The 12,648-nt window shown below is 38.1% G+C and overlaps 1 protein-coding gene across 1 annotated transcript in view; it reads left to right on the top strand.

Annotated features, from left to right (window-relative positions):
- Positions 1-12,648, top strand: part of grk4 (G protein-coupled receptor kinase 4) — a 100,680-nt gene that overhangs the window by 34,741 nt on the left and 53,291 nt on the right. The window contains exon 2 of the mRNA XM_088629695.1: positions 5,117-5,212. Within this exon, the coding sequence (XP_088485821.1) occupies positions 5,117-5,212 (96 nt within the window). The remainder of the gene's footprint in view (positions 1-5,116; positions 5,213-12,648) is intronic.

The following is a 12,648-nucleotide window of genomic DNA, read 5'->3' as shown; positions in this document are numbered from 1 at the left end:
TGGAATAAATGTCTTTTTGACTAGGATGGGGGAAGTGATTTGAACGGGGAGCTTGACTGCAGTGCGAACAATGAGGAAAAAATACAAGCAGGGCGTCCTGACCTGGGTTGTTATACTCCTCTGTCACTTTGGTAACCAAGTGTCTGTTTTTTAGCTTATTTTTTTTACCAACCTTTTGTTAAAGTGTCTTGCTTCTGTTCGGGAATCATATGAGGATGAGGGAGTATTTCTGTGACAAATAAGTTCTTTATCTTGTTTACAAGAGACAAAGTCCTTTGCTTGTAAGGTAGATGAAAAGGGATGTTTTCTTATCTTTTTATTAATTGCTTTTTTATGTAGTGTATTACAGCACTCTGACAGTAACTGTCTTTAGGTGTCAATGTTTTAGATAGATACTTTATTGATCCCGTGAGGAAAATTGCAGAAAGTTCCTAAAAAAAGTAACGTTGGTATTTCACTAATGTGAAATACCAGTGTTAAATCACCTTTAAGGTGGTAGAAATGTGGGATTGTGTGAAACAATGAAACAGGGCAGAAAAGGTATTTCATGTTTTAGAATTTCAGAGAAATATAAAAAACATAATAAAAAGCTAGCGAAACAGAAGGTTTAAATCTGTGGGACATAATACAGAAAGGTGAATTAATTTAAATGTTAGGAACTGTTTTCTGTCTCAGGTTTCCTCATTGTTGAGAAATTCACACAGAGCTAAGGTTATTGTCTCCTTGACTGTTTAGTGGGTTATGTCATTTAAAATTGATGATTTTGTAATATTTCCTGTTGGCCCAAGCCTGTATTTAAAGTATGGATAAACAAAATTCCTTAAAGGCAGAGCGATTCCTAAGGGAAAGCTGCAAAGGCCTGGAACTGAAAAGTTTGCCTAAAAAACACTAAAAAACCTCATCTTAGCCAAATTTTATTTTACTTGAAACAATATTATGTGCTATTCAGTGACCAACTGGGGGAAAACCTGTAAGGGTGATGTTAAATGTACTGTATAGCACTGACCGGTTTACAGCATTTTTTGTACAATCTATTGGGCAAACATTTTAAATTTAAACTGCTTTAAAAATTAAGCAACAAAAGCAGCAACAATTTACTTGATATATTGCCCAAGCTGGAATTCTAACATAAAAATGCATCCAACTCCTATTTAAATACCAGCTTAGAGAATAAGCAGAAGGCAAGAAACCATTTGTGTATGCACTTCCTTTTGAAATGAGGACTGTATAAAAATGTGTAAGAGCTATAAATCACAAGTCACACAACATTACCTTTAATTATTTCAGAACAAATTTTACAATGTCAGCTGAGTTTGAGATCGCATGGATATTTTGGTTTCGAAGAGTTGTAAGCAAGGCCTTTCTTAGTTTTTTGTTCTTGCCAATGGTCCGTATGTTGCTTCACAAAGGAGGCCAGCGTTTTTGCTCTCCCCGTTTTGGCTGCCCTTGGCAGTCTCCCCGTGTAACGGTTTGGATTGTAATAACTGAATTAAGGCAGAAACACTTAGGGGATCCTGGCGAGAACACATTCCCTCTCTGTCACAGTCTTTACAAGAATGGCGTTCCGGTTCAAGGAGCGGATGTTGATATCCGCTGCACATGATTAGCTGCTTAATTTACATTGTTTCATTCACAGAATGACATTTTCAGAGCAGGGAGCCAAATTGTGTTTTTCTCGCCCTTTGCCAAGTGTTCCCGATATGTTCTATGTGAGCGAGACAACCAGAATGTTATGTGAAGCAGACGTTTCATCTTATGTCGAGCGGTTCTTGTTGTCTGTTATCCTCCCGTGTGCCTTCCTCTAGTCAGGACCTTCTGAAAACCTGTATCCTCGCTGCTTGTCCCGGCACAAAAATTTTCCAGGCATTGGAGTTCGTCGTGAGTCAGGATTTAACACGATCACTCGCTGAAATTCTTTCCTGCTCAGCGGGCAGCCTGTAGTTTTTGTAGTAAGAGGAGAAGAAGTGTGCTGTAAATTAGAATAAAGGATGGTGCTTATGCTGTAATTTACTGCTTATACTTTAAACCATTTCTTGTACTGTAAATGATAATAATTATGATAATTGTCACATTTTGATGCATTTCACAGAAACGCCTGTCAACTGCTTTTGACCTGACACTTAATGAATGTGTGCCCAAGGGTGTTTTTTAGAACTCTCCATGGAGATAATAGTAATAATTCCTTGCATTTATGCAGCACTTTTCATCCCAAAGGAACCTATAGTGTTTTGCTTACAGAGGAAGGGGAAACACTTCATCCTTCAGTGAAGTGCAGCTCCCACATGGATCATGTACAATAGCCCATATGCGCTGATCTTCCCACCACAACAGATCAGGTGGAGAAGTGAAACAGAAGTGAAACTTCTGCATATTTGTCCTGGAAACCGCATGGTTAACACCGTGTTTATGAACAGTGTAAAGAACCACGACACGTATGAATGTGTATTGTGCAAATATGCACATTTATGAAATTAGAAACCACTCCATTTATCAATTTACGGACCATGTCAAGTCACCATATCCTTGGTTTAATACCCATATGAAGGATGGCACTGGTGTCTCCAGTCACTGTACGGGGTGTCGGTATAAAAGTCCAGGTCGAGGCAGAAGAGAGCCCCCTAAAGGTGCATTATCGCTCACCGCAGCAAGCTGGTTTTCCTTGGAGGTGTGTCCCATCTCAGGACTGACCGGATCTGAGGTCTCCGACTGGACCTAGTCAGACCAGCGGCTGTGGTCTGATGTAATCAGGCTAGAAGACAGGAAAGCTGCTGCCATAATTCGGCTTGACCAAAGAAAAAAATCAGCAATGATATGATCAAGTCATATGATGGAATGTACTCTCCTCCTGCTTATTTTTTACGCTTGAATTGCTTGCATTTCCTATAAAAAGGGCCTTTCAGTGTTTGAGATTCGGAGATAGTGTGTTCAAATGACCAAACGTTTATCTAGCTTTTCTACTTCTTAGGAAGAAGAGTGGGACATGAATATTACACATTGTAATAAAGGCCACTATTGTCATACCAGTTTAATTGATTCGTATGAAATGTTTGTTGTCTGTATTTATAACTTTTTTACATGGGTATCATCGTCATCAGGAAATGCCTATCAAAGATTTAGCTACTGTAACTTAGACCTTTGGCTGCTTGAGCTTGGTGCCTAAAACTTCGATACACCCTTATGCCCCCCTTTAAAAAGTGCAAGTAAAAAAGTTAAAAGAAAAATGCCGCTCAGAGATAATGACTTTGGGACACTTTATAAGAGAAATTTTGCATTTTGATTAACATGCATGAAGAGGGAGAATCCTGTTATACTATACCTGACCTCCTCTAAAAGTAATTGAAGTTACAATTATCTTCTTTCTTTCTTGAAGTTGAATTTTTTAGATGAAGAAATTTAAAAAATATATTTTTAAACGTTGTATTTTAGTGTTGTTTATATGGAATATCATAGTCTCTTTCTTACAGTAAAGCCGAGCATATTTGAGTAAATCTGGGCTTGAGTTAGAACGCAGAGAGTTAATTTTCTACAGTAACGTCTAATTCTCCTCTTAGGATGTGGGCAAATTAGTAAAGATAAAATGTATTGCCAAATATATTTGGTTCTTCCAATAATGTAATTTATACACTTTAATTTTGAATTCCTCTTCCCAGAAAGAGAATAAGCTTGTAGTGGTCTGAATGAAGGAGTTTTGGACAGCTGTATGATTCTGGAATTACCTTATTGAAAGAGCTATTTTCTTGACAGTTTCTTTAGGAATGAGACCAGACTTCTCTGTAAGCCTAAATATAATTTTTCAGTATGGTGCAAAATCACAATTTCAAGAAAAGTCAAATGCACCAAAAGGTAATTCAGGCACAACATTAAGATGTGGTAAATTTGATAGAATCACTTTGATTAAACCATAATTTCTTTTTTTTTCTGCCATATGGGGTTTTCAAAACGGTTCTCACATTTCTTAAACAAAACATCAGTTTATTAGGAAGGAACATAATGTAATGTCTCTTATGAACCCTCCCATGTTATCTTTACAACTTTCCATTACATGTACTTTACTTAGTGCCGCTGTGTGACCCCTAGAAGTGATAGCTAAAACCATACAGCTGTTTTCACTGACTGGGAAAATAGAATTAGCTGTACTCTCAATTTAATGATAAATAAGTGGAAGTAAATTTAGAATTTGTATAGAATTATCAAACTCTTAAAAGTTCAAATGGTTTTCATACTTCCTTTCATGCATGGCAATTTTCTGGCTTTGTAAATTCATCATTCTTCACATATTTATTCATGCCAGGAAAGGATTGGCTGGCCCAAGCACACATTCTGGATTTAACAAAAATTGAATAGCCGGTTATTTACCAGTTGTATATATTCATGTCTCAGCTATGAGCCCTGCAACTACAGTGCACACCGAGACAATGAAGAAGCCTAGACTGACTCCTCCTTTGAGCCACACCTCTTTGAGACATTTGTATTTTAAAATGTGACAGGTTAGGCAGTCCTGTACAAGAGGGCTGCACTGAGAACACCCTCACATTGCAGGTTGCCATGGCTGTTGCAGTGTGTGCTGTTTTGCCAGTTGCCAAGAGTCCTTTGGGGGGCTAATTCAACTCTAGCCTTGGTAGTGTCCAACCACACAGAGGGATCCCCGTCTCAATCTGCTAATGATATGGCACAGTCTATGATATATGACATATATGTCATATATCATAATATATATCTCATATATCAAACATTATATGTTATATACATCATATATATGATATATGATAGGAACAAGTAAGGGTTTATTCCATGCCGAAAAGAGAAGAAAAGTATCACACTTGAAGAAGGCTCCACAGCCAAAACATGTTCTTTTCTTTTCAGCATGGCATAAACCTTTACTTGTTCCTTTGCATGTAAGCTGACGCAGCTTTCTACATGATATATCATATATCATATCATATATGATACAGCCTCAAACCCAGTGTCTGCATCACAGAGCTCAGGTTAAGGCTTAGATGAGCATCTTTGACTTTTGAGCCTGTTGACTTGCTATTTCTTATAAGTGGTTAATGATTTCTCTTCTGAGATTGAGGCCTGGTTTCGCTTTGACTGAGCTTTTCATCTTCCCTTGCAGGTGGTGGTGGGAAGAGGAATGGCCGAAGTAAAAAGTGGAAGGAGATGTTGAAGCTGCCGCATATCAGTCTTTGCGAGGAACTGAGGCGAACAATAGGTAGGTGCTAAAAAAAAACATTTAAGGGTCACTCAAGCCTACGCAAAAAGACAACTCATTGTGAGTCACTCAGATGTCTGCCTTCCTCCATTTTTTATGTCCCGACACAAAAAAGAGACAGCAGTACAGTGCTTTAAGATCTCAGCGGCCTGATAAACCTGGTTTATTTTTCATTTTAAAAAATCAAAGCCCCAACTGTAAATCAGGTTATTCGAATTTAGATTTTTTTAAATTAGTAGTGAAAACCAAAGTTGCCCCAACAAAACTGATACACAACACTCAGAAAAATAAGTAAACCCAATAAAATCTGTTCTTCAGTGAACCCTTCAGTTATTTAGGTGTTTTTGTTATTTCAGTGAACCTTTCAGTTATTTTTTTGTTACTTCAAAGGTGTTTTTGTACCTTTGCTGGGTATGCTGAGTGATATTGGACATCCCATTATTATCTTTTTCTGTCGTAATTTTTTACTTCACTGTGTCTTTTTAGATAAATGTGAAAGAAGTGCTCATATTTTTGCCCCTTTCGGGAATTGCTGATGGGGCTAGGCACACCATTAGCCCTTGTAGTAGGATGGGGGAATGAGGTCTGTGCAAACCGTCTTTCATAATTAACTTTACGGTGAAAAACGTGCCCCTTGTTGTAATAGAAAAATACATTTCTTACTTTCTTTTGATCTTCTGTGTTTAACAAGATTTAGTTCTTTCAGCCTGTCAGAGTTGAACATTTTTTAAGTCAAGGAATGTACCCTTTTTTTAAAAAAAAGCTTCTTATAAAAGATTACTTCTCAAACTACAGTTGGTAGGAATTCAGGGAAACATGTTTAGATGGGGAATTAATTAAAATATAACAGAGTATAGATAAAAGCTAAATGCTCAAATTGGAGTGATATGATTAATTAAGTGCAACAGGGATCTGTACTAGATACCACTGTTCTTCTGCATGTATATCAATGATCTAATGTAGGTTCTTGTATAACTAACTGTTGAAATCTTCCAGTGTGTTCCAGTGACACTAAATTAGGTAAAGTAAATCAGATTAAAAAAACAATTATATAAAATTTAGATACAGTTCATGACTGGATAAAATCCAGGTAATGTTTAATGTAGGACACAGGTAGAACATGCAAACTCCATGCAGATAGCATCCCAGGTCCAGAATTGAACCAGAGCCCCAGGTCTGCGAGGAAGCAATGCTAACTACTTTCACCCGCACAAATTCTTATTCTGTGTAATATTAATCCCTGATGGTGTTTATTGGGTCACAAATTTATAATTGAAAATAATTTAATATGTGACAAAACGATACCCAGTACCCAAACTTCAGAGCAGTGAGTTCAGTCAGATACTGTAGGATGAAAACAAGGAACATCTGTAACTCCTTAAGACAACAGAATCCCAGCAATTAAGTGTTAAGACTAAAATTCAAAGCCCCAGTTGCATTTAATTTAACTAAACCTAAAATTAGTTTTAGAACGCTGTGTGATGCAGACTATATCTTTCTTTTCCATAGCTTTTTATATGTTTGAGAGCACCTATTTATTAGTTAAGGTCCTCCTGAGGGTTGTGTGAGTTCACCAATTCTATTCACACTATATCCAAATGAATGTACAATAGTCAATAGTCAAGGCATCTATATTGATAAATTCTCAGATGATACAGCTGTGCCTGGCTTAATGTATAGAGAAAGCAGTTTGTCTATGCATATGTGAGAAATTCATTAGTTTGTACAATGGCGTGACAAACAAAACCTGCTTTTGAAAGTGAAAAGAAAACTACAGAAATGGTGGTTAATCCCAAAGCTGTTGGTGACCATTCATATGTAGTGATTCACAAGGAACATTTTAACCTGTTTAATTCATATGCTGTAAGTATTTAAGATAAGATCACTTTATTAGCCCTTTACAATTTCTAGGAATTTGTCTTTTTGCATACCCCAGCTTGCTCTCCATGAGACATACAGGCACACAGATAAGGAGAGAGAAGCCTGGGGTCAGAGTGCAGGGTCAGCCATTGTACAGCACCCCTGGAGCAGTTGGGGTTAAGGGCCTTGCTCAGGGGCCCAACAGAGTAGGATTCCTCTGCCAGCCATGGCATTTGAACCGGCAACCTTCCAGCTACAGGCACAGATCCTTAGCCACAGAGCCACCACTCCGTCCCCAATTTAAGAATATACAATATACATAGATAGGAACCTGAGCTGGACTACTCAGGTTGAGAGTGTTTGTTCCAAAGTTCAGCAGCATCTGTATTTTTTATGAAGATTAAGAGTGACTGAAGTTGGACAGGAAATAATGCTCCAGGCTGTAATGCAAAACATTATTAGATATGGTATAACAGTGTGGTTTGGTAATTTATTGGTCCAATTAAGAGAAAAAATCACCCTTCTTTTCCAGACAGCAATGAAGGTTATGGGAGTGAATCAGCACTCCTCCTTACACAAATTTTTGAACAATACATGATTAGTCAGATGGAAAAAAATCGGATCCTTTTAATCTCCTTAATTCTGAATATCAACTTCTTCATTCTGGTAAACGTTTTGGGGTTCCCAAAAGTAGATCAAATAGATATGAATATTTGCTGTAACAAACTGTGTGTTTCAAAGTCATGCATTTTTTTAAAATCAGATATACATGTGTAATAGCGGTTGATGTAATGTCTGATGTATTTATGATGGATGCAGATGATCAGAAGCAATGCGTGTCCATAAAATATTTCCCCCGGGGGACAATAAAGTTTATTTTACTTGTTTGCCTTGCATTCCCCACAGACACTGTGTTTTTGTGATGAAAAAAGTAGAAGTCAGGCATTGTCCTCTGATACAGAGATCAATATTTAATTTAATAATTGTCAGAATAAGGGAAGTGGTTTCCTTAAAAAAAATCATATACAGTGCCTTGCGAAAGTATTCGGCCCCCTTGAACTTTTCAACCTTTTGCCACATTTCAGGCTTCAAACATAAAGATATAAATTTTTTATTTTATGTGAAGAATCACCAACAAGTGGGACACAATTGTGAAGTGGAACGAAATCTATTGGATTTTTGAAACTTTTTTAACTAATAAAAAAATGAAAAGTGGGGCGTGCAAAATTATTCGGCCCCTTTACTTTCAGTGCAGCAAACTCACTCCAGAAGTTCAGCGAGGATCTCTGAATGATCCAATGTTGTCCTAAATGACTGATGGTGATAAATAGAATCCACCTGTGTGTAATCAAGTCTCTGTATAAATGCACCTGCTCTGTGATAGTCTCAAGGTTCTGTTGAAAGCGCAGAGAGCATCATGAAGACCAAGGAACACACCAGGCAGGTCCGTAATACTGTTGTGGAAAAGTTTAAAGCCGGATTTGGATACAAAAAGATTTCCCAAGCTTCAAACATCCCAAGGAGCACTGTGCAAGCGATCATCTTGAAATGGAAGGAGTATCAGACCACTGCAAATCTACCAAGACCTGGCCGTCCCTCTAAACTTTCAGCTCAGACAAGGAGAAGACTGATCAGAGATGCAGCCAAGAGGCCCATGATCACTCTGGATGAACTGCAGAGAACTACAGCTGAGGTGGGAGAGTCTGTCCATAGGACAACAATCAGTCTTACACTGCACAAATCTGGCCTTTATGGAAGAGTGGCAAGAAGAAAGCCATTTCTCAAAGATATCCATAAAAAGTCTCGTCTAAAGTTTGCCACAAGCCACCTGGGAGACACCCCAAACATGTGGAAGAAGGTGCTCTGGTCAGATGAAACCAAAATCGAACTTTTTGGCCACAATGCAAAACGATATGTTTGGCGTAAAAGCAACACAGCTCATCACCCTCAACACACCATCCCCACTGTCAAACATGGTGGTGGCAGCATCATGGTTTGGGCCTGCTTTTCTTCAGCAGGGACAGGGAAGATGGTTAAAATTGAGGGGAAGATGGATGCAGCCAAATACAGGACCATTCTGGATGAAAACCTGTTGGAGTCTGCAAAAGACCTGAAACTGGGACGGAGATTTATCTTCCAACAAGACAATGATCCCAAACATACAGCAAAATCTACAAAGGAATGGTTCACAAATAAACGTATCCAGGTGTTTGAATGGCCAAGTCAAAGTCCAGACCTGAATCCAATCGAGAATCTGTGGAAAGAGCTGAAAACTGCTGTTCACAAACGCTCTCCATCCAACCTCACTGAGCTCGAGCTGTTTTGCAAGGAAGAATGGGCAAGAATTTCAGTCTCTCGATGTGCAAAACTGATAGAGACATACCCCAAGCGACTTGCAGCTGTAATCGCAGCAAAAGGTGGCTCTACAAAGTATTAACGCAAGGGGGCCGAATAATTTTGCACGCCCCACTTTTCATTTTTTTATTAGTTAAAAAAGTTTCAAAAATCCAATAGATTTCGTTCCACTTCACAATTGTGTCCCACTTGTTGGTGATTCTTCACATAAAATAAAAAATTTATATCTTTATGTTTGAAGCCTGAAATGTGGCAAAAGGTTGAAAAGTTCAAGGGGGCCGAATACTTTCGCAAGGCACTGTAAATACAGCATTTCAAAATAAATGGTTCATTAAAGAAATGTCTTTTTAAAAGGCTAAGCACTGTATTCCCTTCTGCTGCAACACTTTGGTTTCATCGTTTGCCTAGTCTTTTTCCGCAGCCTGGAACATCGCAGCTGAAATAATCAACGAGCCTGCTATCAACTACTGTACGTTGCCTGCTGAAAATGCATGAAAGAGTTTAAATCTCAAACAACTTTGAGAAACTTTGAGGAGCTGGTTTCATGCCTTAAAAAGACACCGTTCTTTGGATGAGACATAAAACCAGGGTCCTGACTTTCTGCGTCATTAAAAATCCCAGGGCATTTCTTGAGAAGAGTGGGGGTGTTATCCCGGCGTGCTGGGCAAATTTCCCATTGGCCATTCCCAATCATGGCCACCTGATAACCCCCATCTATGAACTGGCTTCATCACACTGTTCTGATAGCTGATGTGTGGTGAGCGTACTGGTGGACTTTGACTGCCGTCGCATCATCCAGGTGGGGCTGCACATTGGTGGTGGAGGGGAGTCCCCATTACCTGTAAAGCACTTTGAGTGAAATGTCCAGAAAAGCACTGTATAAGTATAAGGAATTATTATTAATTATAAAAAAATGTGTTTCTTACCGTTCAGTGGTAGAGTAGACAGTGTCCTGATGTGAAACCAACTGATGGTCAAACAATTGTAATAGTTCTGTTTAATGCATTTTATTTTATTTTCATGCAGTAATATGAAGCGTTAGTCTACAGTATAGTTGTTATTATCATGGTCCATTTCATGAGCTGAGGTAGTTAACTAAATTAAAAATATGCCTTTTAAACACATAAGTGAGGCATGTGTTTATATGGTACATTTAACTATTGACAACTGAAGTGAGGCTTGAACTATCGTAAAGGTCCCTCCACAGAACACATGATTGTTCAGCACATGTTTGTACAGTATATAAGAGCCATCTCTGCCTGCCTATTAAAGACCCCTTGAAAAAAAAAGGCAATCATTCAAATGGGTCTATCCTGCAGAGTACGCTCACAGAATAACAAATAGTTGAAAGCTAGCTCCTGTTCTCGCACTTAAGTCCTGAGTAGCTGTTATTATCAAAAAGTTAAATTCTTATACTCTGGAAGATACCACTGAGCATAGCTGGGACTGTAATAATTGCCTGGGATTGAACTAAAAGGTGCTTACCTCATTAAGTCATTGTAAGATAGTTAAACAAGAGTATAGTTCTAAAGGTTTTTATAGAAAGAAAAAGTATATTCTAAGATTTTTATCTATTTTTTATTTCAATAAGAGATCATTTGTTCACCTTTCATTGCTGACACATTTCAGCGTTTCAGTGACTCAATGGAAAATGTAAATGTTTCTGAAAACCGATAAGGAACAAACCTATATTGTATGGTAATTGTAAAAGGCTCTTGGCCACTCTTTGAATATATCTCTAACAAGCCACAATGGGAAAAAATGCAGGTCTTGAAACAGTATACAAACATACATAGATATAGATATGGACTATAGTATTTTAAAAAGGGATGTTCTCTGGTGCTCTATTCATATTATTTTCTAATAAAACCTTTTTATTATTACTGTTGTTTTCCTACATACTCATAGTATGAGCATTTCATGACTGCACATTTTTAAACAATTCTATCTTTATGATGATGTTATATGAAGCACAAAACTTTGCCCAGAGCGACACACCTGTGTTCATATTAGATAACAGGAGGGAATTTCTGGAAATTGCCCATGTAGGTTGGCCAGGGAACAGAAGCGGCCCCCTGAACACTGTTCACACGTGGTAAGACACTCTAGGGGCAATACCAGAGTTGGTTTACTTATTTAAGACGCGTGTGTGAGCAGGGTCTAACATGGAGAGTCCTCTCACATACCGTTTAAATTAGATTTCAGTCAGGATTCTCACTTCCTGGGCTTGTCTCTATAATTGCCCATCATTACAAATCTGTATTCTTTTAGATTCTATTGGGACCACCGGACTGGTTTATGTCCTGAGGTAGATTTGAGGGCCAGTCTCCAAAAGTGACTGAGAAGATGTTCTTGGAGTCACCTAAGGAATTGAGGTGTATTTAAAATGCATGAAACGCTTTGTGCATGCTGCATTTCCCACTGAAAGCTTTTGGAATATTCTGATCTGAGCACATATAACTTTTTTACGCTTGATCTGGATAAAATTATGACCAGCAGAAAAGATTGTAAAACAAAAAAGCTGTCACAAATTGTTTTATTTCGACAGTGGATGCCCAAATGTTTTGCCTGAAATTTAGTCAAATATTGTAAACAAGTAGGCCTGTGTTTTACAAAAATCTAAAATATTGTATTGTTCAATGTATTCATGTGTTCAAGCAGGAACATTATCCCACCACAGTGTTTCAACATTATGCCAGTTGACTGACTTGCCTTTTGGTTTCCTCCCAAACGATAATCTGCATAATGCCAAAAAAAAGAGAAAAAAGGTTTTGCATGGCCCCCATAAAAACCTGGAACTTAGCATCAATTTGTGTGTGTGTGCACACACAATCTTTCTGAGAGAACAACTCTGCCAGACGTGCAGAGTTTTTGGAATCTTCTGTATGAAGCCTGGAGAGAATATACCAGGAGGAAAACTTCCAGGATAATATGAGCCCTAAAGCATACCTGCATTCTGAAAAAAAAGACTGAGTCATATTTCAAACTTGTAGTGACATAGTCGGTGCCATATTTCATCAAGGTAGTGGAAAATATGTTTTTAAAATGTTGGCTCGGTGTTCCACCCTGTCTTTAATTCCAAACGTTTGGTTTTCTTAAATGAGCTGTGCATAGACAGTTACAACATGGAGCCCCACCACATAAAGAGGCACATGGGTTTGCTTGTTGTTATAATTGGAAATTAAATGACGAAATGGGTTCCAAACTAACTGAAATGGAGA

Source organism: Lepisosteus platostomus, chromosome 1, assembly GCF_059453375.1.
Source record: "Lepisosteus platostomus isolate fLepPlt1 chromosome 1, fLepPlt1.hap1, whole genome shotgun sequence".
NCBI lineage: Eukaryota > Metazoa > Chordata > Actinopteri > Semionotiformes > Lepisosteidae > Lepisosteus > Lepisosteus platostomus.
The sequence above is the reverse complement of the archived record's forward strand: the minus strand, read 5'-3'. Positions and strand labels throughout refer to the sequence as shown.